The 26962-nt window shown below is 47.2% G+C and overlaps 2 protein-coding genes across 6 annotated transcripts in view; one reads left to right on the top strand and one right to left on the bottom strand.

Moving 5' to 3' along the window:
- PDZD11 (PDZ domain containing 11) overlaps positions 1-13186 on the bottom strand; it is a 63564-nt gene extending 50378 nt beyond the window's left edge. Inside the window, exon 1 of one of the 2 annotated variants that reach the window (XM_086918319.1) lies at positions 13057-13186. The gene's annotated coding sequence lies outside the window, so the exon portion shown is untranslated. Of the gene's footprint in view, positions 1-13041 lie in introns of both variants that reach the window. The other variant, XM_086918320.1, reaches the window with a different exon arrangement.
- A 401-nt stretch (positions 13187-13587) lies between these two features.
- LOC147718363 (uncharacterized) overlaps positions 13588-26962 on the top strand; it is a 96629-nt gene continuing 83254 nt past the window's right edge. The window contains exon 1 of one of the 4 annotated variants that reach the window (XM_086918314.1): positions 13588-13768. In XM_086918314.1, coding sequence (XP_086774440.1) covers positions 13759-13768 — 10 coding nt within the window. In that variant the 5' untranslated portion in view covers positions 13588-13758. The other 3 variants (XM_086918316.1, XM_086918318.1, XM_086918317.1) reach the window with 3 other exon arrangements.

Raw genomic sequence — 26962 nt, 5'->3', positions numbered from 1 at the left:
GTGCTGTGTTTGGCTCGGAAGCCAGATTGTGAGGGGTCGAGTGATTTGTTGGCTTCGAGGAAGGTGGCGAGCTGGTTGTTGACGGCTTTCTCGATGACTTTGGCCGGGAATGGAAGAAGCGAGATGGGGCGGTAGTTTTTGAGTTCGGTGGGGTCTGCTGTTGGTTTTTTCAGAAGGGCAGTGAGTTCAGCGTGTTTCCAGTCTTCCGGGAAGGTGGCGGAGTTGAGGGAGCAGTTGATGACGTCTCGGAGGTGCGGAGCTATGACGGAGTCTGCTTTGTTGAAGATGTGGTGAGGGCATGGGTCTGTGGGGGATCCAGAGTGGATGGAATTCATCAGGCGGATGGTGTCCTCCGTGGAGACTGGGTTCCAGGCGTTAAGGGTGTTTACGGGGGGGAAGATGGTCAGCAGATGGTAGGGTGGGTTGGCTTCCGGGTTGGTTGTCAAAGCTGTTGTGGATGTCAGCAATCTTGTTGTGGAAAAAAGAGGCTAGGGAGTCGCAGAGGGTTTAAGAGGGGGTGATGTCGTTGGAGTTGGCCGAGGGGTTGGAAAATTCCTTGACGATGTTGAAAAGTTCCTTGCTGTTGTGGGCGTTGTTGTCAAGTCGATCCTTGAATGCTGTTTTCTTGGCTTTTCGGATCAGTTGGTGGTATGTACGGGTGGCGCTTTTGAAGGCGTCCTTGTTGCTGGTGGATGGGTCTTTTTTCCAGGCCTTTTCAAGGGAGCGGCACAGTTTCTTGGACTTCTTGAGATAGTCGTTGAACCATGAGGCCTTCTTGTTGCCAAGTTTGTGTTGACGTTTTTTCAGTGGTGCTAAGGTGTCGGCGGTGTTGGATAGCCAGAGGGTGAGGTTGGAGGCGGCTTCGTTGGCGTTAGAAGAGAGGGCTGGGGAGGTTTGAAGGAGCGATGTGGAGATCTGATCCGTGGTGATTTTGTTCCAGTTTCTTTGTAGAGTTGGTTGGAGGTGGATGATGGGTTTCGGCTTGTTGTAGGTGAAGTGAACGCAGCTGTGGTCAGTCCAGATGAGATCCGTAGTGTGGCTGAAGGAGACATGGTTGCTGGAGGTGAAAATGGGGTCGAGTGTGTGACCTGCGATGTGGGTGGGGGAAGTGACCAGTTGTTTAAGTCCGAGGTTGGCGAGGTTGTCTAAGAGGGTGGCGGTGTTGCGGTCGTTAGTCTTTTCAAGGTGGAAGTTGAGGTCTCCCAGGAGGATGTAGTCTTTGGAGGGGAGCGCGTGAGGGGTGATGAAGTCCGTGATGTCTTCACTGAATTTTGCGCGGGGTCCTGGTGGTCTGTAGAGGAGGGTGCCTCTAAGAGTTGTCTTGGGGTCGATGTGGATCTGGAAGTGAAGGTGTTCGGAGTTAGCGAGGTTGGCGTCGGAGCTGGTAGAGATGCGGATGGATTTCTTATGGACGATAGCGATTCCTCCTCCTGTATGGTCGGTGCGGTCCTTGCGTGTGATCTTATAGTCATCAGGGATAGCGATGGCGATGTCAGGGGCGGAAGAGGCGTTCATCCATGTTTCCGTTAGGAAGGCGATGTCTGGAGAGATGATGTCTAGTAGGTTCCATAGGTCGATGGCGTGTCTGTGGACCGAGCGGGTGTTGAGCAGGATGCATTGTAGGTGGTTGGGGTCGGGAATCTGTGGTGTGGTCGTAGCGGAGATGTTGTCGGTGCCGCTAAATTTGCAGGAGAAGCAGGAGAACGGTCCATGGGTGCGTCCAGGAGCGGCTTGGACGCAGTTGGGGGCGCGACCGGGGTTAAGGGCTAGGAGGGTGGCGGCATCGTAGGTAACGCGGGGGGGCTGGGCAGCGCGAGGGGCAGGGGGTCTGGCGCTGGGCGCGGTCCAGGCGCGGACGGGCGTAGACGGGCTTACCTTTGGCGCACCTTCGGCGTGTCCGTAGCGCGTGGACGCTGCGCGTTGGGACATCTGACTAACATAGGTGGTGGAGGGGGCGGAGCGTGGGAGGGTCCGCTGGGAGGCGTGGACGTGGAGGCGGCCCAGGGGCAAAGCACAACAACAAGATGGTGGGGGGGCTGGAAAGTGAAACCGGGAGGGCGCAATGCGAAGGCTGGTAATTTCGAATGCTAATAGGTACCAGCGTGCTCATACAGAGAGTCCCGGTAAGAGCGCTGATAATTTTAAAACAACCTGTCTAAAATGAATGCACTGCAGGTTAAAAGCGCTGCCAAAACTACATGCACAAATGAATTATAAAGCGCTGCCTCTAGAAAATGCACAGAGCTGATAGAGAGGGTTACAACAACGATACCAGATTGCAGGCGAGTCACAGGCAAAACCAGATTCAGCTGTGGGCTGTGGACGCTGCACTGGGCTGGGAGCAGGGAGCGAGGGGAGCGGCCGTGCAGGCTGCAAGCTGGCTCTGTAAATACTATACAAAAGTGAGGTACAGTGTGCACATAGTCCAGTGGAACCCAAAAGGGAGCCGGAGGTAAAGTAGATAGCACCTCGCTCTCTATGTGTGCGGGCAGTAAGGCGTTATCAGATGACAGTGTTAAGCATTTGTTGTACACAGTCAGCAAATGAATTCACACACTCCAAGACTGAACTTCATACCAACTGTTTTTGTACAAATATATTCTTTTAGTTATTACATTTCCTAGAACCAAGCAAGCCTGGTACAGGTGAGTGATAAATACTTTGCAATAAATATACAGTTGTAACACAGTTTGGATTGCAATTTGATTACAGTAGTGTTACTGATAATGCAATGCTTTTCAGAATACGGTACATAAACTTTGTATAGGATTTTTAGCAGAATGTCATGCAAGTTACTTTTTTAGTTTACTTTTCGTACACACTGCAGTATACCTGGATACTGCACTGGGACATTTCCTGAAAACAGATAAGTAAAAGCGTTTTGGTTATTTAGTTACAGTTTTAAAGAATTTCTTAGGTTTTCCAACTTCACACTTAAAAACTTTTCATCGGAAAACAGTCAATGTTATCCTTTGGAGGAAAATAGTGTTATCGGTTCACAGGTAAGGACTTTGTTGTGGGAGTTGGTATTCTGGGGTTAGACTCAGGGGTCCCCCAGGGTCAAGAATGCACTCTTGCTACACCCTCAGCGGCATTAAGGCAGCCGGGTGCAGAGGGCTGAGGCCAAATGTTATCCATCTGGGGGATAGGGGGCCTCCAGTTGGTGGCTGCTGACGAGCAGGCCACTAGGTTGTGGGAGCAAAGCTCCTAGACTTAAGCTCAGGGCAAATGGGGGTTTATGCCAGCACAAAAGATGCACCCTCAGCGGCACTGGGACGGCCGGGTGCAGAGTGCTGTTTTGGCATCGGAAGCCTTGTAGCTTTCAAATGGGAGTCTCTGGTTTGCAAAAGCACTGCAGGCTCTGGGTCGAAGGCCTTCTGGGTGTGACCACCACTTTGAGAGATAAGTTGGGATCTTGGGGGTTGGTTAGGCACAGTCGGTTGGGCCATCCAAGGCCGTGGGATGTCGAGTGCCTTTTGGGGACGGATCTTCTTACCAGCTTCTGGTCACGGTTGGTGGGACCTTCCAGTTTGAGGCTGCAGGCGTCGGCTGGAGGCTTGAGGCAGGTCAGGGGTCACCGGATCTCAGGCCAGGATCGCCGGGGAGACCACCTCTTGGTGTTGGGCCACTCGAACTCAGGACGTGGGCGTCGGTTGCAGATTGGTGCAAACTCACAGATTTTTGCGGGGCTGGAGTCTGTTGTTTGAACAGTCCTGTGTTCAAGGGAAATAAGAGTTGAGGATTGAAGGCAGGCAGGTCCTCCGGGTTTCTCGAGGTTGCTGGCTGCAGGATACACCGGGACTTTGCTGGAGCAGGTTTGGGGTTGGGACAGGCTGGTTGGGCTGGGGCCAAGTCTGTGGGCATCCTCCTCTTGTTAGCTTCGGCACAGCTGTTTGGTCTTTTTTCTTCTGGTTTCTTATCTGAGGAAGCAAGGTTCAGGGGTTCCTCTAGATTTAAGGACGTTACAGGTAGGTAAAAAGTTGGGACCAATGGGTCCCTTCCCTGGGGAGGGTACACCCTCTATTATGCCACCCTCCAGTGGGAGGGGGGCATAAGCCTTTCCCTGGTTGGCGGAGTTACCCCAAACGCAAGATTGCAGGAACTGAGAGTTGTGCTCCACCTCGCCTCCCCATCTGAGGGGTGGAGTTGGCAGAGGTGGGCACACCTCTCTTCCTCACTTGCTTTTCCCGCCTGTTCTCCCATCCAAAGTGGGGGTCAGAACCAGTGAGGACCAGTTACTGAAAGCAGCAAGTGGCCTGGGGAAGCTCACAAAGGCGGCAAGCCTTTGAAGCTTTCCCTTCGAGGACCCTTGACAATCCTGGGGAAGAGGCTCGGCACCTCCTCCCAGGATGTGTATGGTTTCAGGCCCCCCGAGAGCAGCAGGCTCTTGACTCAGGGATCCAGAAATATGTCTGGTGGTGTCAGCTGAAAGCAGCCACTCATCCTGGACACTAGTGGAAGATGGTTTTTCAGGGGGCATCTCTAAGATGCCCTCTGTGTGCATTTTTCATTAAATCCCATACTGGCATCAGTGTGGGTTTAATGGGCTGAGAAGTTTGAAACCAAACTTCTCTGTTTTCAGTGTAGTCATTATGGTGCTGTGGAGTTCGTAATGAAATACTCCCAGCACCATACACTCTTAATGGCAGCACTGCACTTACAATGTGTAAGAATGGCCTTGTACATTGTAGGGGTACAGGGCTCATGCACCCCCACCACTGGTATAGGGCACCCAGCTAGAGGGGTGCTGATCTATGCCAGGGCAGTGAGTTGTAGGCATGGAACATAGGGATGTGTGCCATGTCGACTCTTCACTTTGTTCTGCACCAAAACACGCAGCCTGCAAAGGCAGGGTGTGATTTTAATGGTAAAGGGCCTCTAATGGTGGCACAATAAGTGCTGCCGCCCTTACAGGTCTTTCCTGATCACAGGGCCCTGGGTACCTGTGGTACCATTTACCAGGGGCTGAACTATGGCCAGAGATGCTAATTGGTTTATTTTTCAATTAAGTTTTAAGGAAAGAACATAGGCCCTGGGTACCTGATTGGCAGGAACCCAGGGCACACTCAGTCAAAGCACATCAGCAGTTCAGCAAACAGTGGGGGCTACCATGCAGAAAGAGGGCACTTTCTCACAACCCTTATGTAAATATGTCAGTTACTCTATCACTAGTCGTGGCAAGAACTTGCAGGGCTACAATGTACTCTTTATTGATATAAAACAAGAGATATGGGTCTCAAAATTATTTCTTTATTGAAGGACTGAACGTGGACAAGACACCATTTCCTGTGTACTGGAAATTCCAGTGTATTTCTGAACACTCAAGGACGGAGGCAACTATTCATTACACAAAATACAACGTATCTTTCCCATTAATATACAACTAAATGACAACAAAAATATACAGATATGTAATATTGTTTCTACTTTAATCATACATATATAAGTACCATATTAAAATATACTATATCAAAGTGAGGTACAGTGTGCACAGAGTCCAGTGGAACCCAAAAGGTAGGCAGAGGTAAATTAGATACCACCTCACCCTCTATTTGTGGTAGTGTTGGCGAGCAGGAAGGCAGTATCAGAGGACAGTGTTAGGCATTATGTAACTATGTGTTTCTTGTTAACACAAACCCATCAATATCTATATCTAACATTTGCAATATAATGAATAACTTTTCATTCACATATAAAATCCTCACATTTATTCTCTTTTACAATTTCATTACATGGCCGTTGTCAATCATTATGCGTTTATCCGTTAACACTACTCCATGCAGCACTTCAAGAACATATTACATCATTAACAATCCAGAACTAGAACCTTCTTCTACAAATAAAGTCTCTTCTCTGAATCCTCTTCCTAATGCGGTTCCTCTTTAGATAACCAGCACATTTATTTTCTTTATAAATTAGATCTATGAGTGTATATGGTGTATTATTATGGGGTAAATGATTGCCAATTTATGGAAACAAGTAGGTATGTAAGAATTTTAAAGGAAGTAGAGTCTGAAAATGGTAAAACGTATGAGTTTACTGTGGATGTTAGTTCAGGCTCAGTATGAAGTATGCGCTATGTATATTCCAGCGCTTAGGATCCATGGTTTTAATATTTATTGCATTTGGGCTGGTGTGTTGTTGGTTTACCAGCGCTTGACTCTTGTCAGGCGCGTATTTGGGGATGTCGCTACCAGCCACAGCGAGTGACGTTTAAAAAGTGCTCTTACATCAGAGCAGTGAGCGAGCCTTTGGGCATTATATGTGCGTGTAGCCACGTGCAAGACAATTCCTGCTTCATGAGTGGGCCGATGGCATGGCAGCACAAGGCTTGTATGGCATGATGGAGCCGACCACTTGTGCATAGACGCAAGGTCAGTACAGCAGCCAACCGCTCATCTGTCAGTTGGTCTGACATGCGAGGCAGAGATTGAATAGAGGAAAGAAGAGTGGACCAGCGTGTTGCAGAAATCACAAGAGAATGGGAAGCCATTTAGGATTGGGCGTATCCCTGCATTAAGCATACAGTCTACGCTGCCGGTTTTTTGATGCAGTTACTGCGTACTTTGACAAATGACAGTTACTGTATCGGCTGTGACGGTGAAAAGACAGGAGGGGGGTCATTGTCAGGTGAAGAGCTATAATTGGAAGAAGAGATTAAGGACTACTTTTGGGCACATTTAGGAGTAGTGTAAATACTAATATGGATGAGAAAGGAAAGATTGTACTTGAGATCCCTGAGGGAAAAGATTAACAAGGCTATATTTAGAAGATGAATTCAGCAAGAGATAAGAAGTTGTGTTCAGAAGGAGACTGTTGATAAAGACATGGAAAAAAAACAAAAAGGGTTCATATAATGAGTAATGTACCTTATCAGAGGGAGAATATGATATTGGAAGGAAAAAAAAAAAAGGAGGTAAAAAGAAAAGTAAGATGAGAGATATTAGAAGGGAGAGCTGTGGCGCAGCAGCCATGGCAGCTGACTCTGGAGCGCAGGGCTCGCGGTTCGATCCCCGCACCGGCGGTAGCTCAGCTTAGCAGCCATGGCAGCTGACTCTGGAGCGCAGGGCTCGCGGTTCGATCCCCGCACCGGCGGTAGCTCAGCTTAGCACCATGTGACTCTGGGCAATAGCTCACTTAATCTCCCAGAAGGCCAACAGCGCCCGAGACCCATAGGGGCTCGTAGTTTGACCTTTACAAATACCAGATTTATTATTGAAAATCCCTTAGAGGAGGAAATGTTCTCACCCAGTAATATGTGCAGAAGTGCAGAGTGGTTGCCTTAGCGTATGTGGGCAATTTCATTAGAAAATGTTTGAAAAATCCTATTGAGAAAGAGGTGAGAAATGTATTCAAAGCTGAATGGTCAAGGCCAGTTATCGATGAGAAGGTCTGTCTTACACCTAATTTTGATTCTGAGATGATCCCCTTTCTATTTAAGATGGGCAGAGACCCCCAAAAAGGACTAGAGAGATAGACTCCTTGATGTGGTTGATCCATTCGCGCGCATAATAGATATGGCTGAGGGCACTTACATTAAAGTCTTTCCTTTGGACCCGGACATGTTAAGAGGTTGGAGCCAAAGAGCTCTTGTTTTTTTGGGTAACGCAAAAGCGATTCTTAACGCAGAAAGGAGGATACCAGTGTTAATGAAAATTAACCCCAAGTTAAGGTCTACTATCCCACCTTTTACGCTTATCCCTGTAAAATGAATTTCAACACTACATCCTGAGTATTTTTGACAAAAAGGTCCCTTCCTGTTACCCGCCATTTGGTCAATACTACTGCATTCATAGCATGCTCCTTTATTCCCTAAAAGATTGTCCATACTCTTGATCCCAATAGGTTTCAAATAAGGTTTATTTTGTTTGTGTAACTGGTCTTCTCTTTTACTCATTACTCTTCCCACAACATCCTTATGTTCCTCTTCTTTTATCACCACTGTAGCAGACAGACTTGTCAGGTCTGCTTTTTTAACAATCGCAAATATTTATCTTAAATTTGACGAATCCCAATTTAATCATAAACCTATCTTGTATATTAGGGTTATTTGTGTGCATAACTACTGGGTCTCTTAGGAGTTCATCTTTTAATAAAAAAAAAATGCATGGATATAATGTTGGTGTAAGTTTAACTACATAGTCATCAAGGCCGTCATCTTTGTTTTGCACTTTGTGTTAAAACGTATACTGATTGATAACTACACGCACAGTCAGGGAAAAGTGTCTAGCTAGATCTTTCAATGAGTGCAAGAACACATAAGCAGAAACAATAAAACAGGAAAAGTATTGCAGTTCACATACCACACAACTCAACAATGAAAGTACTTTGCTAGCACATTAGGCCCCTAAGCCCAAAGCAACTCCACTCGGTCTCCAAATGTGCTGAGGGCAGCGGCGCCTGGCACTTCCAATGAGGGAATCCTTTGGTGCGAGTAGTCTTTGCCCCTCACCTTTCCAGGGCTTCTGCCAGTGATGCCTCACTTGAGGAGTACAGTCGGGAAGCCCCTGGTTCTAATGCTCTTTGCCCATCACCTATCCAGGGCTTCTGCACGGGTGCCTCTCTTGAAGAGTACATTCGGGAACCCCCTGGTTCTAATGCTCTTTGCCCATCACCTATCCAGGGCTTCTGCCACTGATGCCTCACTTGAAGAGTACAGTCGGGAACCCTCTGGTTCTAATGCCATCTGCCCCTCATATAGCCAGGGCTTCTGCAGTGATGCCTCATTTGAGGAGTAAAGTCAGGAACCCCATGGTTCGAATGCCCTTCACCCATCACCCATCCAGATTTAAAAAAAAAAAAGCGAACCCAAAAGGCAGATTAGGACCTTGGGTGACAGTTTTATATTAGAACAGTGGTCCTTAAACAGAACAATAGTGAATAGGATAAATATAGACTAGAATCTGTGCTACATTGCGAGTGTCCAGCCGAACATTCAATTTAACAAATCAATAACGTCAAAAACACAATTAAGAGCACATCAATATAGTGGGACACAGTCCTGCATCCTACACGAACACATGACAAGTACATTTAACCCCTTCCATGCTCATGACAAGGTCAGCTTGTCATGCAGTACACTGGTCGTGTGCTTATGACGAGCAAACCTTGTCATGAACAATGGTAAATCTGATTCTTCAGGACAGGAGGGGAATTCCCTTAGCACTGATGTGGTTAAGACAAAAACATTTGAGGCAGGACAATGGTAGCTTGTGGAATATTGAGCATAATTGTGGCAAGCTTAGAAAAAAACAGTAAATGCACTACTTTTATCACATTGGATTAATGTGCATACTGTTTACATTAGTCTACGACGTTTCCATCCTTTGTAAAAGTGCCTTGGATTTACGTGTGGGCACAAATTATGAGCACAGTGGATCCCACGGCACAACGTGCATCGCCACCTTGCTGTGAACCAATACTTTACTTATCCCAAAGCGCCAGCAGTTCCTCGCCAGTTATTGTCAAGACCCCTCCATTGTACGGCTCCTTCAGCTCAGTTTGAGCCAATGTGTGCATAATTTGTTCCTGCACATAATCCAAGGCACTTTTACAATTCAGGCTTGTAGCTTTAACTGTCCTGATGATGATCCTGCTATTGTTTTAAAAGGATCAAAATGGCCGCGGGGAAGCGGAGGTGATGTTTTGGGACCGCAACCAGAGCACGCTGACTCTAGACTCTCTAGAAAAGCCACTCATGACTTTGGATTCTTATATAGCGCCAACACATTGGGGTCATTGGCTTTTCAAATCCTTACTATGCCTTTTTAGGGCTTTAGTGTGGATTTTCATTTTAAAGCGCTGTCGAGAACCTAGTATAAGACTCTGCAGCTACTACTGCATAGGGTCTAGCAGAGATGTGCCACTACGCGAGTGATGTCGCGCCCCGTGATGTCACTCCCCGTGATGTCACCGGGAGCTGCAATGTTTCCCGTGACCTAAACTAGCGTTTGACTTGTGAGGTTACAAATAGCTTGAAAGCACAAACATAATACCCCGCGTACAATGACGCCAAACAAACATTTCATTTTAAAGCAAGTTTAATTGCACTGTGGTTTGGTCGTGACCTCGGATGTCGGGGCAGATTAGCACATTTAATGTCCCTCTACTTAGGAATGTTTCGAGTTTAGTGCTCGGGTCGTTCGATAATTGGGTAATTGACCCCATATGTGCTGCGTGCTTCAAGTCATCAACCTTTTGGGGACCTTTGGGAATAGTTGGCAGTTGATACGAGAGGGGTTGGTGGGGGCTCGGAGGGAGTCATTTGGTAATTAAGTGACCGACCTCTGGGGTCCCTTCAAATCAGATAATTGTGCCTGAGAAGTGGGGGGCGGGGCGTCAAAGGGGAGAAAGTAGAGCAGAAACAGCCCCCCAGCCCAGCCTGTGCGCATCCCACATCAAGACTTGGAAGACGTCCAGGATAACCACTTAAAATACATGTACAGACAGTTACCAGTTAATGTAAATGGGATGCGTTTATAGCGATAATGATGAATCCGGCCTAAATTCATCCCTTCTGGAGCTACAAGGGACAGCCCTATTTCTGTAGGAATCCCCGGAGTCCCACGGGGAGGGGGGGGAGAGGCGGGGAGGGGGGGGGAGAGACGGGGTGGGGGGGAGAGACGGGGTGGGGGGGAGAGACGGGGTGGGGGGGAGAGACGGGAGAGACTCACGCGCGGGGGGGGGACTTGATGGGGGGAGGGAGACTCGCGGGGGTGGGGGGGGAGAGTGACTCGCGGGGGGGGAGAGTGACTCGCGGGGGAGGGGAGGGGAGAGAGACTCGGAGGGGGGGGGAGAGAGACTCGGAGGGGGGGGGAGAGAGACTCGGAGGGAGAGAGACTCAGGGGGAGGGGGGGGAGAGAGACCAGCATAAGCAGGCAATAGAGCGAAGACACCTACCACAGCGGGAGCCACGAACAGCGGGAGGGGGCGGGAGGGGGGACAGCGGGAGCAATGAATGGCGGGAGGGGGCGGGAGCCACGAACAGTGATACGCCGAGACCGGCCGAGCCCACGGGACATGTCATGAGTGCACGCAGAGCTTCAAAGGGCCCCCGCGCGCCCGCTCCTTTATCTCTGACATCAGCCACTCTGCTAATGGAAAGAAAAATAAAACGGCAAAAACAAAACTGCGGCCACAACGACTTTCGGATTCGGGGCGGGAACGAGGACAGCGGGAGCATGCGACCTACTCATCTACAACAAACAGCTTAATGGCGGCCGGCGCTTCTGAAATTTTTCGGAATTGGGGGCGTGGTTTTGATGTTCTGAGTGACGGACAACGTCACTGTCTAAAGAACATCAAAAATTACGCCCCCAAATCCGAAAAGGACGGGGCTACATCGGAGTGACTGATCTCTCCTCCAATGGCTGGCCTCTGTTTAGGAAGCCAGCCAATGAAGGAGAGACAGGGCAGGGAGGCGGGACCTTCTGCGCTACTGAGAGTCATTAAATCTCAGACCTAAGTCTGCGCAAGCGCAGCCTTTTAGGCCTTCGACCTAAAAAGCAGGAACCTAGCATGTATATGGTGAGGATAAAAGCCAGGACTTAGATATCAATCGAAAGTTGTAGTCCCAGGCAATGGTCTGGATAATAGAAAGGCTTCACCCTAACCGTTGTAACGTTCCACTATGTAAATCTGGAATGGGGATCATCCACCGAACCAATTAGAAGGGACAGCAGGGTCGTGCGAAGTAGCGGAATTGAGTAAACGGTGGCAGATAAACAGATCGCAAAGTGTCAGCGAACCAAAGCGCTGTCCCAAAGTCTCTAGATGCTGCAATTAAGCAGAAGGGTCCGCATAATGACGAGCCCAGGAAAGTTGTGTCTGCTGTTTTTGTTGAATCTACATGACGTAACTTCAAATAAAGAAAATTTACAATATGAACTTTTGGTTCTGTTATCCTGTCTAACAAGGAAGATCTCAAGACATCTAATTGGACTGATGTGTCTGTATATTGTGACTATCAAGTCATTTAATGCCTATTGGTGCTTAAGGATTGTGCTCTTCTTGAACCCTATCTATAGCTTTGTATATGCCAGTCTTTGACGGGCATTAGTCACTCTTGGTAGTGAGTGACAGTGGTCTGTGCAGCACTCCGTCTTTAATTTAAGATTCCATTTTACACTGTAAACTCAGTACTACTATTCAATCTACGAATGTTTGTGTATGTGCAGTTCTTTCCTTACAGGAAGCACCACTACCGATTGTCTTGTTATTGGACAGACTTTCCTAAGTCTCACCACTTTATCTCCCTCCCCCTTTTACATTACCCCGTACCCTTCTACACGCCACGAACCAACTACTGTAACTGATATATCTTCTGAAACAATGTGTAACTTATAATCTATGTAACTTTCCTCATGTAAAGCACTCTGATACCTCCGGGTCTAGCCAGCGCTATATAAAACTCAAGTAAATAAATAAAAATACATAAAATAAATAAAAAGGCACACAAGAAAGACTGAGCACGCTAACAAGTTACATCTATGCAGTTCCAACTCTAACTATGTGCATATTTATATTGTAAAACATAAAAAGGTGTCATTGTTAGGTTAAAAGCAGGAGTAAATACAAATTTACAAAGTTGACATCATACGAGTGCTAGATGACCGTAAGGGCCAAGCAGTGGGTTGAATTATTCCAGGAAGTGCCTTTGGAGGGGAAGAGTTTTAAGATCAGTTTTGAAGGTCTCACTTGAGAAATACAGTCGGATGCTAAGGGTTGCTACCGATGTGGATACCAGGGCTGCTGCCTAGAGCACCTCGGTTCAGGAGTGCGTGACCTCCGCACCACAACTGCAAACAACCGATGAGGCGAAGGGACTCATGTTATTGCTCCAGCTCATTTGCACGTTTTCTCAGCAGGGGCTGCCGTTCCACTCGGGGGTTGTGCCCCTCCCCTCACCCTCTCAAACTAGGGAGCCTGTGGTGTGGACAGGGTCAGATTATATTTAATCACATGCCTAGGCTGATCTGTCCAACATGCTGAATGAAGGCACAGTCAGTGCCACTGCCCTCGGCCAACCAACGCCCCCCTCACCTCGGCAGTACTCACCCCGGGTCCTCCGCTCCACTCCAGATCGAAGCTCCCCAGGGCCCACTCACTTCACTCCTGCTTTATGTACACAGCACTCCCAGCCCAGTCCCAACACACCCAATGTCCGTACTGCGCATGCGCAGATAGGTTTTCCGGGTACTCGTCTGCGCCTGTGCAGTGGTTGGTCACTTCCTGACAGTGCACGCGCTCGTAACGTAGGGGTGCATGGAACCCACCCGACCACACTAGTCTTTTTTAACTCTGTGAATCTTGTTGTCGTATCAGAAGATTCTGCCTGCAACCACGATCCGTCACAGTACTGTGAGCGAAAACAAAAGTATGTAAAGTAATAGGAAATTCAAATTACTAGAAATGTTTCGTGTTTAGTTTTGCCCTGCCTATAAATTCAGCTAAAAATATAAAAAATCTAAAACATGTAGTTCCTATATTTGTTGTAAGCGATATTTCGAGTCACGTATTTTTAATGTAGATAACACAAGGTCTACGGCTAACGGATGGTATTTTTAGGAGCGTGCCCCACATTGTAATGAAAACGTGTTGTTCCAAGATGGCGGTCACGTTACGCGGAAACTAGCACGCTGTCCGCGAGAACGCGCACTGTACGTCGGAGCTACCGCGCTCAGAAGGCATCGCTCAGAAGTCTCCCGGGGGCGCTAGTGACGGAGGAGTATTAGCACAGTACCCGGGGCGTCTGTCCGCATGGCACATGGTATGTAGTGTACCCCTGGGGCTCACGATGTAAGTATTGTCCCCCGGGGGAACCCACATCGGTGAGAGGGGCCGTGTAGCGCCAAGGTCCACTGGGGAACCACGCCCATCTCCCCCCCCCCATCCTCGCGGATAGAGCCCCCCCCAATAGGTCCCGCGAACGTGGGGGGGGGGGGTATGATGACGTCAGCGTGTTTATGATCTTGAATCTTTTTCTTGAATGTCGTATGGGTCATAGCTGACACGTTTTCAGACTGTTTATTTATTTTTGCATTCTTATGTAGCGCGGACTTTACCCAAGGGTGTCAGAGCGCTTCACAATAGAACCAGTTCCGTTACATGAGGAGAATGTTACAAAAGTACATGTTACAGAAGCAAACGAGATACAAGAAGAGGTATAATACAGCAATAGATGGCAGTCCCTGAGTCACAAACACACTAGGATGACATTTGTACAGGCATATAATACAAATTTACAAAAGTGAAATAACTTCCTGGGGGACTTGAAAGGGCGTGTATTAGTTCTGGATTCAGTGTCTTTGGAAGAGAAGAGATTTAAGGTCAGTTTTGAAGGTCCGGGGGGAGGTGGTGGTACGGAGCTGCGGCGGAAGTGAGTTTCAGATTCTCACTGCATTGCCTGAGGATTGAGCCATCGATCTTTCCCTTTTCAAAAGTGGGGGGCTCACGCAGTAGTTTTTCCACATTACGTGACGGTCTAGAGCCTCCAGAGATTTTCAGTTAATTCGCCAGGTAGCCAGGGGAGGAAGTGAGCAAGGCTTTGTGGGTGATACAGGCAGTTTTGTAGATTGATCTTGCCGCAATGGGAAGCCAAAGGAGAGAGGACAACAATGGTGTGATGTGGTAGAATCTTTTGGCCCCAAAAATAAAATGAGCTGCTGAATGCAAAACGGATTTAAGAGGGGAAACGTGGGATATGGGGAGGCCAGCAAGAAGATAATTGCAATAGTCCAATCTGGAGATAACCAGCGATTGGACCAGGGTTTTTAGGTCTTGCTTCTGGAAGAAGCGTTGAATCCCCCAAAGAAGGTGCAGTTGGTATCGAGCCTTCTTTGCAATGGAATTGATGTGGGAGAGAAGATTGAGCCTTTTGTCGAGTACGACACCAAGGGATTTTGCGCTGTCGACAACGATAGGTTTACTGTTAAGTAGATTCAGCTGATCCATCCAAGACTGAACAGGAGGAGGAGATAGTCAGGTAGAGAGGAGGAGGAATTCGGTTTTGGAGGGATTTAGAGTTGATGAGTTAACATCCAGTTTTGGAGAGAGTGGAGAGTGGAGAGTAGAGTTGAGGATCGAGATATCGTGAGTGGAGGACACATTGAGGAAGACTTGGGTGTCATCCGAATAGAGATGGTAGAGGATCCCAGATTTACTAAGGATATTTCCCAATGGTTCCAGATAGAGATTGAACAAAGTGGGTGCAAGGATAGAGCCTTGAGGGACACCTTGACCTACCGCCAGTGGAGATGAGAGACTGTTCGCTATTTTGATAATTTGGAATATGTCAGAGAGAAAAGAGGAAAACCGTTTAAGCACTGTGCCTTCCAAGCCCATTCTCTGTCGAAGAGTGTTATTGAGAGTGTTGTGATTGACAGTGTCAAAAGCTGCAGAAAGGTCTAGAAGAATCAAAAGACAAGATTCCCCTGAATCGAGTATGTGCAGCGCGTCATCAATCACTTGCAGCAGGGCTGTTTCAGTGCTGCAGTTTTGAATGAAATGAGACTAAAAGTTGTCAAGAAGATCATTGTCCATAATATGACGGGAAAGTTGTTTCGCTGCACAGCTTTCTGTGATTTTCGCAAGAAAAGGGAGGTTAGTGATGGGGTGGAAGTTGTTGAGGTGGTTCGCATGAGCAGCGGGTTTTTTAAGAAGAGGGCTAACTTGTCCCGTTTTAAAGGTAATAGGAAGTGATCCTTGACTGAGAGATAGGTTAACCAGACTGGTCCAATAGGAAAGAGTATGGGTATAGAAATCAATGGCAATGTCACTAGGGATTGGGTCAAGAGAATGATTGTAGGGCTTTGTTTCGAAGATGCATTTGAGGAGGGCATCTTCAGAGATGGCGTCAAAGTTCTACCAAATGACTAAGGATTTGTACTCCTCTATGGGGGTATGAACTGATCCACCAATGATTTCACTTTTTCGTCAAAGAATATAGCGAATTCCGTTGCTTTCTTTGGAGAATACCCCGACTTGAGGGTTGGGAGAGAGCAGTTAGGATTTTTGATGAGATCGAATAGTTTTTTAGGTCTGTTTTTGGCTGAGTCGAGGAGGGATTTGAAGTGTGATGCTATTTGAAGGAAGATGTGTTTGTGGTACTTGGATCTTGCTGAATGTAACATTTTCATGGTTTCAGGGGACCTATGAGTGACATTCAAAACCAAATGTGTGACACTTCTCTTGAGAATAAACTCAAGCAATGAAGGGCATTGAAAGAGATAAATAACAGAACATATACCCTTTTGAATAATGAGAAGCTCTAAAAAAATATCTTTAACATAGTTGCCAAGTTTTCAAGCAATTAATGAGTGACATTTCCCTGGTTTCATTGGGCCTATGAGCGACACTCGATTGGCAAATGTGTGACACTTGAGAGACACCTCACATGAGGAAAATCAAGCAATCAAAATCCGCTAAGGAGGCAAAAAAGAAATTACCTCTATTTTGCGCTTTGAGAAGCTCTAGAAAGGCACTGAAACATATCCATAAACTCTGAAACAGAAGGTCACTAACAAAACTTCCCTTTTTAGGTTGAGCATTCGGGACCCGTTGTAACTTCTCTGGAGGTCTTAAAGCCATTCTACTGCTTTTCATTTGTTTGTTTGAGTGTCCTATAAAATCCTTCCTTGCTAGTGGTCAGTCCTGCCTCTTTCTCCCTCCTTGTTCTCTTCTATCCCTCTGAGGCAGCAGGGACTAAGTACTGTCACATTCCACTAAGTTATGTTATCTGTCCTTGGGGGGTGACTATTTATTTGTTGGTTTCCTGCTCTGTTACTGTTTGTCTGTGTTCTGCTTCAGTGCCTTAGATGCTTACATTTAAATATAGCATACCCCCTCCCTCCTCCTCTTAAAGCCACAGTTATATTAATGCTGCCTCCCATGCGTGCTTCCCTCTCTGTTGCTTGTATTTTATTTGACCCATTTTTAGGTCTCGGCTAGAAGCGAGCGAAGCTCGCTCTCGCCAGAGACCTATAGTTATCGGCTCAGCTTCCGAGGAGGACAGCACCTGGCTGCGCGCATTTCTGCCGAAGGAGGCGATTTGCGCGGGCCACGCGTGCGCGAACGCGCTCGCAGTGGCCAGGTGCTGTCCTCCTGGAAAGCAGCCTCCCACAACTCAGAACGCTGCTCGTGCTCACGCCTGCTCCCAGGGCATGCACTCTCTCATCTGTGCGACTTGGTAGAGCAGCTTGTAGTGTTCCTCCCTCTTCTCAAAAGTACACAGGTCGCAGTCTTCTCTTTATGCAGGATGGGCGGATCGCCCGACAAACGCTGGTTCTTTTATTTCACCCACGCTCGCCTGCCTCCCGTTGATATTAAAGCATTTCTGGTGCATCGAAGCATCGAGGGAGGGAAAGTGCTTAAGTTTATTTTCTCTATGTAGGACAGGGGAAACCCATTAAACCAAAGGGTACCTGGGTAATATAGACTCAAATAAGAAATTGGTACCTTGGTTATACGGTATGTATTATAATTTGAAATAATAAGGAATAAAATTAAAGTACTCCCTATATTAGTGTTTATATCACTGTGACCACACTAAGTATATTTATCTCTTTTATATAGCCTCCTATCTCATCGTGACCCACAGACACGTAAGCGGTTATTACCAAATGATTTTTATTTTTTATTTTTATCAAGTAAGAAAATTTATATATCTCTCATTTCTGATTTCAAAACACGTTTGTATATACAAATAGTTTTTACATATATACAACAGAATAGAAGCCCTTCGTTTCGAGTTAGGATGTCTCACCAAAACCTTAAACAGACATTCCTATTGAGATCACGCAGACTCATATGAGGAAAACAATTAGGTGGAAATAATTTAACCCAATGTCTTAAAGATCCCTCAACACACTATTCAAATTAATCAGAATTATTTATATGTATCTGCTGTCTCTGTATGGTCTGAGATCACGCAGACTCATATGAGGAAAACAATTAGGTGGAAATAATTTAACCCAATGTCTTAAAGATCCCTCAACACACTATTCAAATTAATCAGAATTATTTATATGTATCTGCTGTCTCTGTATGGTCGACGCGTTTCAGCCAATCAATTCTGGCCTCTTCAGGACTAGGGCTATTCACAATCCATCCGGTATTAAAGTCGAGAACCCTTATCAACTTTTTCATGGGCTCTTTTGATATGTGTAAATACTCTCTGCGTACTCGGCAATCCAAACAATGATAATATTGCTATGTCCGTAAGCTTCACGACTTCAGCATTCAGCTCGCGCTCCAAGCGCCTCTTTAATTATTTCTAATTGCTCAATCACGGGTGAAAGCCTCAGCAGTGCGCGTTCCTCTCTCCCCGGGGTTCAGCTCGTGCTCACAGCGCCTCTTTAATTATTTCTAAATGCTCAATCACGGGTGAAAGCCTCAGCAGTGCGCGTTCCTCTCTCCCCGGGGTGTTTAGTATTGTCTCTCCGTGTTTCCAAATCGGTCGACTCTCTGGAGTTTATTTTCTCTTCCTACAAGTACACCACATGTGATAAGCATGGGTCATTGTAGCCTCACCCAAACATAGATAGTACATGCTGCTTCTGCAACGAAAGGCATGACTCAGTTAACCTGCTCCTGCATTCAGTGGTAAGAAGAGAGGAGTTGGCCTAACGGCTAGGGCGCTCGACCTCGGACCTGGGGAACAGGGTTCAAGTCTCGGGAATATCGCATAAGTCCATTTTATCTCAGAGACAGACTTGGGTGGTGCCTGTCTTCCGCATGTGCGTGTTCTCGCCGATCAGGTCTGTGTGGTTAATGTTGTGCAAGCCACTCATATTATGTGTACCTGCGTGGGTGTTCTGTGAGGCTGGTTTTGTTTTACCACTTCAAAGCACGGGCCGATTCCACCATTAGGCCAGACTAGGCGGTTGCCTAGGGCGGCAGAAGGGAGAGGGCGGCAAAAACAAGAGTTTGGGAATTCTGCTCATTTGCACTCGCTCACTGTGACAGTATTAAAGCGGTGCCAGGACTCTGCGTCCCAAACCTCGGCTCCCAGACGGGGACAGGAAATCTGCAGCTGTGGTGCACAACATGCCCTTGAGAGGCACTGGGTGCTGAGGGCAGACCTGGACACAGGACGTTGGGTGGGCCGGGCATACTGGAGGGCCACCCTGTGCAGGAGGAGACAGGCGGTGGCGCTCTGTGCTCAGCTTGAGACCCCAGGCCCACAGCCCCGCCCCAACCTCCGGGCCGCCATGGCGGAGGCACCGCTGTGCCTCACCTTGGTGCTTCTGGTCCTGGCCATTTCCTGCGTGTCCATCAGCCTGGCGTCCAACAACGAATGCCACAACACCGTTGATTAAAACTGCCGGAATGCCAGGGTGAGGTATAGTGCCTGAAACTCAACTTTTGGCCTGGGAGCCTTTCACAGGATTGGAAATGAAAGCCTGTGTCAGACTTGTCAAGGGCCTTGAGTGCACAATTCCAGGAAGCAGCGTTGGCTGGGCTGATAGAGTTGTACACCCCATGCCGACATCACTCCCACCCCGTACCTGCGCATGGCATATTACAGGCACACAGTCGATCTTTCTTCTCTTGCTGTGTGTACTCGACCTTCCGATCCAGACTGGAAGGAACAGCTAGAAGTCCCGAGGTTAGTGGCATTTAAGCGCTGCACCTAGCACCTAGAGGCAGTGTAGCGGCTAGGCCTAGCACGCCTGGATGTTCTTCGCATTTCTTCCATTAGCAGCACGCTCTTCAGCGCCGAGGGAACCGGTTGTTGTGGACACATGGTTCGCCTCTAGATAGCAGGCCAGGGCGGCAAAGGGATCAACTGCTCAGGTACAGCCACCCGTGGAAAAAAGCTGCATGGGTTGGCGAGTCACGCCCTGTTCACTTCAATCACCAGGGCACATCGGCACGACCTTTCCCTGTCTACCATGTTGGAGAACTGCCCATAGCCCATCCGTCATTCTCCGCATGTTCGTTTATTTTCCCTTCTTCTTACTGTGCAGCTGCAGACACACCTCCCCAGTCTGCGATCCAGTGAGTCACATGCCTCTTTCCCCAATCCATCTGGTTGTTATTTGAGGTGAGATGACAGGTGGGGGAGTGACAACACAGACAATGAAGGGAGGACAGGTGGGGGCAAAAAAAGTGAAATATGGCCAGTGAGAGCTTCCTCAGAGCTCTTTTTTGGGTCTCGGCTAGACGCTGTTATTATTCACACAGCTCTGATGATGCACCTCAGGCACGGGCTGACGCAGTTATAATTCACACAGCTCTGATGATGCACCTCAGGCACGGGCTGACGCAGTTATAATTCATACAGCTCTGATGATACACCTCAGGCATGGGCTGACACAGTTATTATTCACACAGCTCTGATGATACACCTCAGGCAGGTGCTCACAGCTGTTATTATTCACACAGCTCTGATGATGCACCTCAGGCACGGGGCTGACACAGTTATTATTCACACAGCTCTGATGATGCACCTCAGGCACGGGCTCACAGCTGTTATTATTCACACAGCTCTGATGATGCACCTCAGGCACGGGCTCACAGCTGTTATTATTCACACAGCTCTGATGCGCTCTCTAATACTCTTTACTAATAACCCTCTCCTACTCACTCTCAACTTCTCACTCTACTACTTACTCTGTGTGTGGGTGCTAATGCAATAGGTCTCGCATATGCAAGTGATGAAGCTATTGGCAATGTAAATGACTATGCCATTTATTTATGATTTAAAAAAAAATCATGAGCAATGCCAATAGCTCTACTGTTAATGCTGCCGAGACCATTGCATTGTAAATGCTTGTTCACTTTTCGATAACCAACGCCACTTGGGCTTTTTTTATTTTGGTAGGATGTTGGTTTGGTTTTGGGCTTCCTTTTAAGGGCGATTTGGCTTATCCTGTGTTTCAGCACATTCTGATACTTTAAGAGTTGCATGGGACTTAATTCAAGTTTGGGGCTCGGCCTAATAGCTTCTTGCCCCTTGATCAAACCAGTATGTTGTTCTGGACAAGCGCTTAGAGACCTCTGGGTGATAAGGCGCTTTATAAATCTAAATAAATTAAATAAAATAAATTAATAATGTGCACCTCTCCACAGGGAGCAGTTCTACTCCACTTCACCCTTATGTTAAAAATGTGTTAAAATGGGACTTTTATAGCGCAACGGCTACTCCAAAGGAGTGTCCCGGCGCTTTGAGCTCCTGACCATGAAAAAGAGCAAGAAACATAACAATAACAGAAAAGGGGCACCCGGAGGGAAAAAATTATCCAGCAAACAACCAAGTTTTCAAGTCTTTCCTAAAGACAAGTAGATTAGAGGTGTTTCGCAGAGACAACGGTAGCGAGTTCCATAGCTGAGGAGCAAGGAAGCTGAAAGACCGGCCGCCTAGCCGAGCCTTTTTAATGCGTGGTACCCGAGCCAAGGCCAAGGTTTCTGACCTGAGGGATCGTGCAGGTCGATAGAAGTCCAGCCTCCTCTGAAGATACTTGGCACCAGTGCCATGTAAGGCCTTATGGGCAAGAGTCATGGTCTTAAACAGTATCCTCTTCCGCACCGGAAGCCAGTGGAGGGATACAAGAAGATTAGAGGCGCTAGTGCGACGATGAAGGCCAAAAATGGCACGCGCAGCCGCGTTCTGGGTGATCTGCAGACGTTGGAGGAGATATTCAGGCAGGCCCAGATATAGAGCATTGGCATAGTCCAATCTGGACCCTATGAGAGCCTGAACAGTGATCCTCCGATGTTGCTGCGAAAGAAGAGGGAAGAACTTGCGCAACATTCTGAGGATCCCAAAACAAGTTCCCGTAAGGGTAGAAATCTGGGATTTGAGCGACAGCTCATTATCAATTTTGACTCCCAGGTTCTTGGCCCACTTAGAGGACTGCGTGGGAGGGAACATGTCGGCAGGCCACCATCCTCGCCAATCTGGTTCAGAAGGGCATCCGAAGAATAGTATTTCGGACTTGTCCGAGTTGCACTTGAGGCTGTTTTGTGAAAACCAGCTGAAAACAGCCCCAAGGCACTCGCGGATCCCTTCGCCATCAAACTCTTCACCCTTGCGACAGGTGAAGAGGAGCTGAGTGTCGTCAGCATAAGAGACGATCCGGGCCCCGTAGGACTCCGCCAATGTCGCCAGAGGGGTCATCAAGATGTTAAAAAGAGTGGGGCTCAGGATAGAGCCCTGAGGCACTCCGACTCCCAATGGCGGCATCTCGGCGGATCCGGGTGGGACCCAGACCGTCTGGCGGCGGTTGGCCAAAAAGGAAGAAAACCAGTTGAGCACCGTCCCCCCTAGCCCGATGTCATGGAGCCTAGTGAGGAGGTCCTCATGGGGGACGGTGTTAAACGCCGCCGACAGGTCTAGCATGACTAACAACACCCTGCCTCCCGTGTCCAGCACCTCTCTAATGATCTCCGAGACTTCCAAGAGCGCCGTCTCGGTACTTAAGTTGGAGCGGAATCCCGATTGGGATTCATGAAGCAGATCATTAGACTCCAAAAAGTTGGAAAGCACGCTGTGCACGTGTTTTTCCAAGATCTTGGTCAGTGCTGGAAGGAGCGAGATTGGTCTGTAGTTGGAGGGTACCTCTGGGTCAAGATTGGGTTTCTTGATCAGAGGGATGACCATGGCTTGCTTCCAGGTCTGAGGCAGAAAGCCTTCGCTCAAAGATAGATTAAGGATGGGATTGGCTATAGGGTTTATGGCATCTGCCACTTTTGCCAGAAATTTTGCCGGGCAAGGATCTAATGGTGAGCCCGACTTGAGGTTCCTCATCAGGGTTAAAGATGTAGCAGCCGAGAGAGGAGGAAAATCGAGCAGAGCTGGGCCCGGGGGAGACAGAGACGCTGCCTCAATCGGCATCTCAGACACATCATCTGGGTCTCTCTGCGGGAAAGAGACCTGGATTTGCCTAATTTTGGTGGTAAAAAAATTGGCAATAGTGTTCGCCCAGGTCTCTGCCGGCGCACCCTGAGTAGAGATGGACCGGGGGCTAGTGAATTCACGCACGATTGAGAAGATCTCCTTACAGGAGTTAGCAGCATCGTCAATCCTATTGGCAAGATACCGTTTCTTGCTCTGAAGGACAAGTTCATGGTATGACTTCATCGTTGTTTTATATCGTTGTTTGGCCTCGGGCTCATACTGGGCTCTCCAGGCACGCTCTACCACTTACACTATATTTATTGGGAAGATAGCCAAAACTTCCCTCTAATATACATGTAGGACCAGCAAATTTGCCACTCCTTATCTAGTTATTGCCTTCCTATGACCGGCCCCCGGATTTCACTTCTCTCAACGTAATTACTATTACACTTTAAGCAACGTTACAATAATACCATGGAATTTGCTTCTCTTCTTTTCAATTTAATTCTATAGTACCACTGCTCTTCTCTGGTTTTCTGCCTCCATCACTAGATAATCAAGAAAAATTGGCAATAAGCATATATGGGATGCAGGTTAATGACATTAAATACTCTTATTCTGATGTAAATGTAATTACCTTTATGAACACTTTAAACTATAAATCTTAAAGGAATACGTCTCAGCCTATGCATTCTAAGATGATGGCCTTGTAAGAGATGTAGACCTCCCTTTTGTTCTCCATAATTGACATCAAAGAAGGGTTCTAAATGACCTATAAACTTGGCAGATTAACATCATACCAACAGACTGGCACAATACTCGGGGATTTGGCCCAGGACTTAAGGTATGGGGTTGCCCGATTAGAAGCTATAAATAATAGCTCACTTATTCATACCTTATTACAAGGTACTGTGCCTGGTTCACAGCTACTAGAGCTGCAGAGCACTTTATAAGAGTCCGACAGATATTTAAGAGAAATGTTAACTGGTGAGAATTAATTTATCGTCTCTTTACAGTGTCATAGGTAACACAATCCCCTGCTGTTTGCCAGGCCATGTTGTATCAGCCTGGATTGCTTTGTCAATAATCTGCCTTGCCCAAATGCTCACAATCTAAAATTGCAGTGATGATTGACAGATTTCAGACTGACGATAATTCGAAGGGATTGGAGATGTAGAATCTTTAACCCCTTCGATGCTGATGACGAGCTCAGCTCGTCATCAGCTACAGCGCTCGTATGCTGATGACGAGCTGAGCTTGTCATGTAACGCGGTAATTTGAAAAAAGCCACGCACAGGGGGAAAAGCCGCTGCAGCGATGCGGTTAAGGACCGTCTACAGTCTAAATAGCAGGATATGCTCCCATCACTCACCACACACAAAGGCTACAGTATTGTAGATGGCAGTCTTATTATCCATCAAGTTCACTACAAGATGATTTATTCCTTTTTCCCTTCTTACCTTTCCATATTCTTGGAATTATCTTTCTAAAAGGGGTCCCGGTGTGCATAGTGGGTTGGATGAAAAACTGCATGCAGACCAACACTCCAGCCGCTTTATAAACCTTCATGATTGCTACTGTAATTTCAGTCCCTATTTGTACCATGCATGCGCAGTAACGTCCACTTGTTATTAGAAACATATCAGCTCATTTGGGACCTTGTAAAAATAACTTTCCTGTCTGAGTGGGCCTGATTGAGTCGAAGGATTCAATTTAAGGAGCCAGTCCACTTACTTTTCTTATCCACCCCCCCCCCCATTTCTGAAACTTGTGTTGTTTACATTTTGGCCAGTCTGTAAATTAAATGGTCTCCTAGCGCCTAAATAAAACAAACATGTTGTGTGTCCAGCAGCCACTGTGGCCTACAATGGGTCGTGATCTTTGTTCGTTACCACACATAGGCATGTTTATTTTGGGGTCTGCACAATGGGACCTCGAACAATTGGGGAGCCTCCCTGGCCCCAGGAGGGCAACAACAACAAATCCAAGGGGCGCTAACACATCTGCTTCCACAGCTGAGCTTCTGGCATGTGTCTGGACATTAAAGAGCATCCCTGCTTATGGGAAAACATAGTCTACAGTGCCTTACTTCCTCTGATTGTGTGCAAAGTCAGCTGTCCAGTCGCACAGAAGCAGGCCGTAGCTCGACAAATGTCCCTTCACAGAGCACAGCCTACTTTGTGCGCTGTTCCGTCTGTAGGTTTTAAGTATTCCTATATGATTTCAGTGATTTAAATTTTTAAATCGCTATTATGCAGTTTGATGTTGGCCTTTTAATGTGCAAGTGATCCCTTTCTACCCAGTTACATAAAAACAGTTGGATGTGTTTAATAGGCAAATCATATCTTTTAAATTAGTGTCTGTGCACAGTGATCTTTTTTTGTATAGTTACCGATTCGGTAATTCCCATTCATTCCTATGGGCCTGGAGGCCCATAGGAATGAATGGCAAGCCACTCACTAGTACCGATTCGGTAAATACCGAATCGGTAAAAGGGGGCACATATTCAAGGGTGGCAGGGTCACATTGACACCCTGTTGCACCCCTGAATCGTGCATGTGTTTACATGTGGCACCCATACATGCCCTAAGGGCATGTATGTCTGCCACATCGCACTGTTGTAAAAGCAAAACATTTGCTTTTTCTAAGGTTTTCGATATTTACCACCAACTTGTAGTTGGTGGTAAATAACGAATCCTTAACTCAGAAAAGCACTAACTTGAGTGCTCGCTACATTACGAATTCGGTAATTTACCGAATCGGTATGTTAAGAATTCGGTAATTTACCAATTCCTTAAGTTACCGATTTGGTAAAATACCGAATCCTACAATCATGCCACCTACATTCCAAATGCCAAATTCGGTAATTGGGTGACCTACATCTGGCCCTGTAAGTCTTTCAAACAGTGATGTTAGCTGCTATTCTGGTCCCGTTGGTAATTCCTCATTCTAATTCCTCTGGACAGTGCTGCAGATACTTCTCTGTTCCCAGTAGAAATTCCTCATTCTTAGTCCTTGAGAGAGAGCTGCTTCTCTGGTCTCGTCAGTAATTTCTCATTCTAAGTCCTCTAGGCGGTGCTGCAGCTGTGCTCTAGTCACAGTGGTAATTTCTTGTTCTTAGTCCTCTAGGCAGTGCTGCTAGCCGTGTCTCTGATATCAGTGGTGATTCCTAGTCCTCCACACAGAGCTGCAGCACCTTCTCTGGTCCCAATGGTAATTCCTCATTCGAATTCCATCACCGGCGGCCTTCCGTGTGTATATTCAATGTACAACCGTACAGCTGTGGTTCCCACAATTGTACAGGGTTGCAGCAAATTGAACACACATGCTTGCTGGTCCATCATCCCTTTGTTTTAACCCGTCCTTCAAAGTGCAGAACTCAAACACATATGCAGTGCTATCTCCTTGTATTTCTCCCTTTTCTCACACCATTGGCTCTTGCAGTGGTTCTGGAGGTGTAAAATCGAAACAGATGTCTCGGGGGGACCCTGGGGCAACGCTCAGTATACCATGGGATAGGCACTTGCCTCTGCGGGCCATGAATACAATGCCGGTTCACAAGGGTATCTCGTAACCGTCCCTAGTGCGGGTACTATCGGGTGAGATTTTATAATTTCCATGTGACTGGAAAGCAATCAATGACAGAAGAGATTCATAAGATTCATAAGTGGTCTGTCATCTGCTTGCACTCATTGTTTATGCCTCCACTCCAAACCGAAACACATAGGTAAAAGACATTGTCATTTACAACGCCAATAGCACTAACTCTGGCAAATGTGAGACCTATTGCATCGCAAATGCTTGTTTTCTATTACGATGGCATGATATCTGTGGAATCATCAGTGATACCCACTTTTCAGGGATGCTCTCTTTACAGGCTACCCATGTTTAGCTTTAAAAACTGCTGCTGTAACTCGTCATGTGTGCACCTCGTTGCTAGAGCTGGCAGCACTGCCAACTGATCTTTGTCATCCTCAGCCCGGGGATTCTGACGGGTAAACTGCTGCCAGGCATCCACGCCTTCCATCATTGTACTTTGTAATGAATAAACATTCTTTCTCTGGGCCTGCTGTCCTCATGGCTCTCATCACTCGCCACGAAGGTGGAGGAAGTCAAGGGGGA

Source organism: Lissotriton vulgaris, chromosome 4_1 (assembly GCF_964263255.1).
Source record: "Lissotriton vulgaris chromosome 4_1, aLisVul1.2, whole genome shotgun sequence".
Taxonomy (NCBI): domain Eukaryota; kingdom Metazoa; phylum Chordata; class Amphibia; order Caudata; family Salamandridae; genus Lissotriton; species Lissotriton vulgaris.
This window is presented reverse-complemented; position numbering and strand designations above follow the sequence as displayed.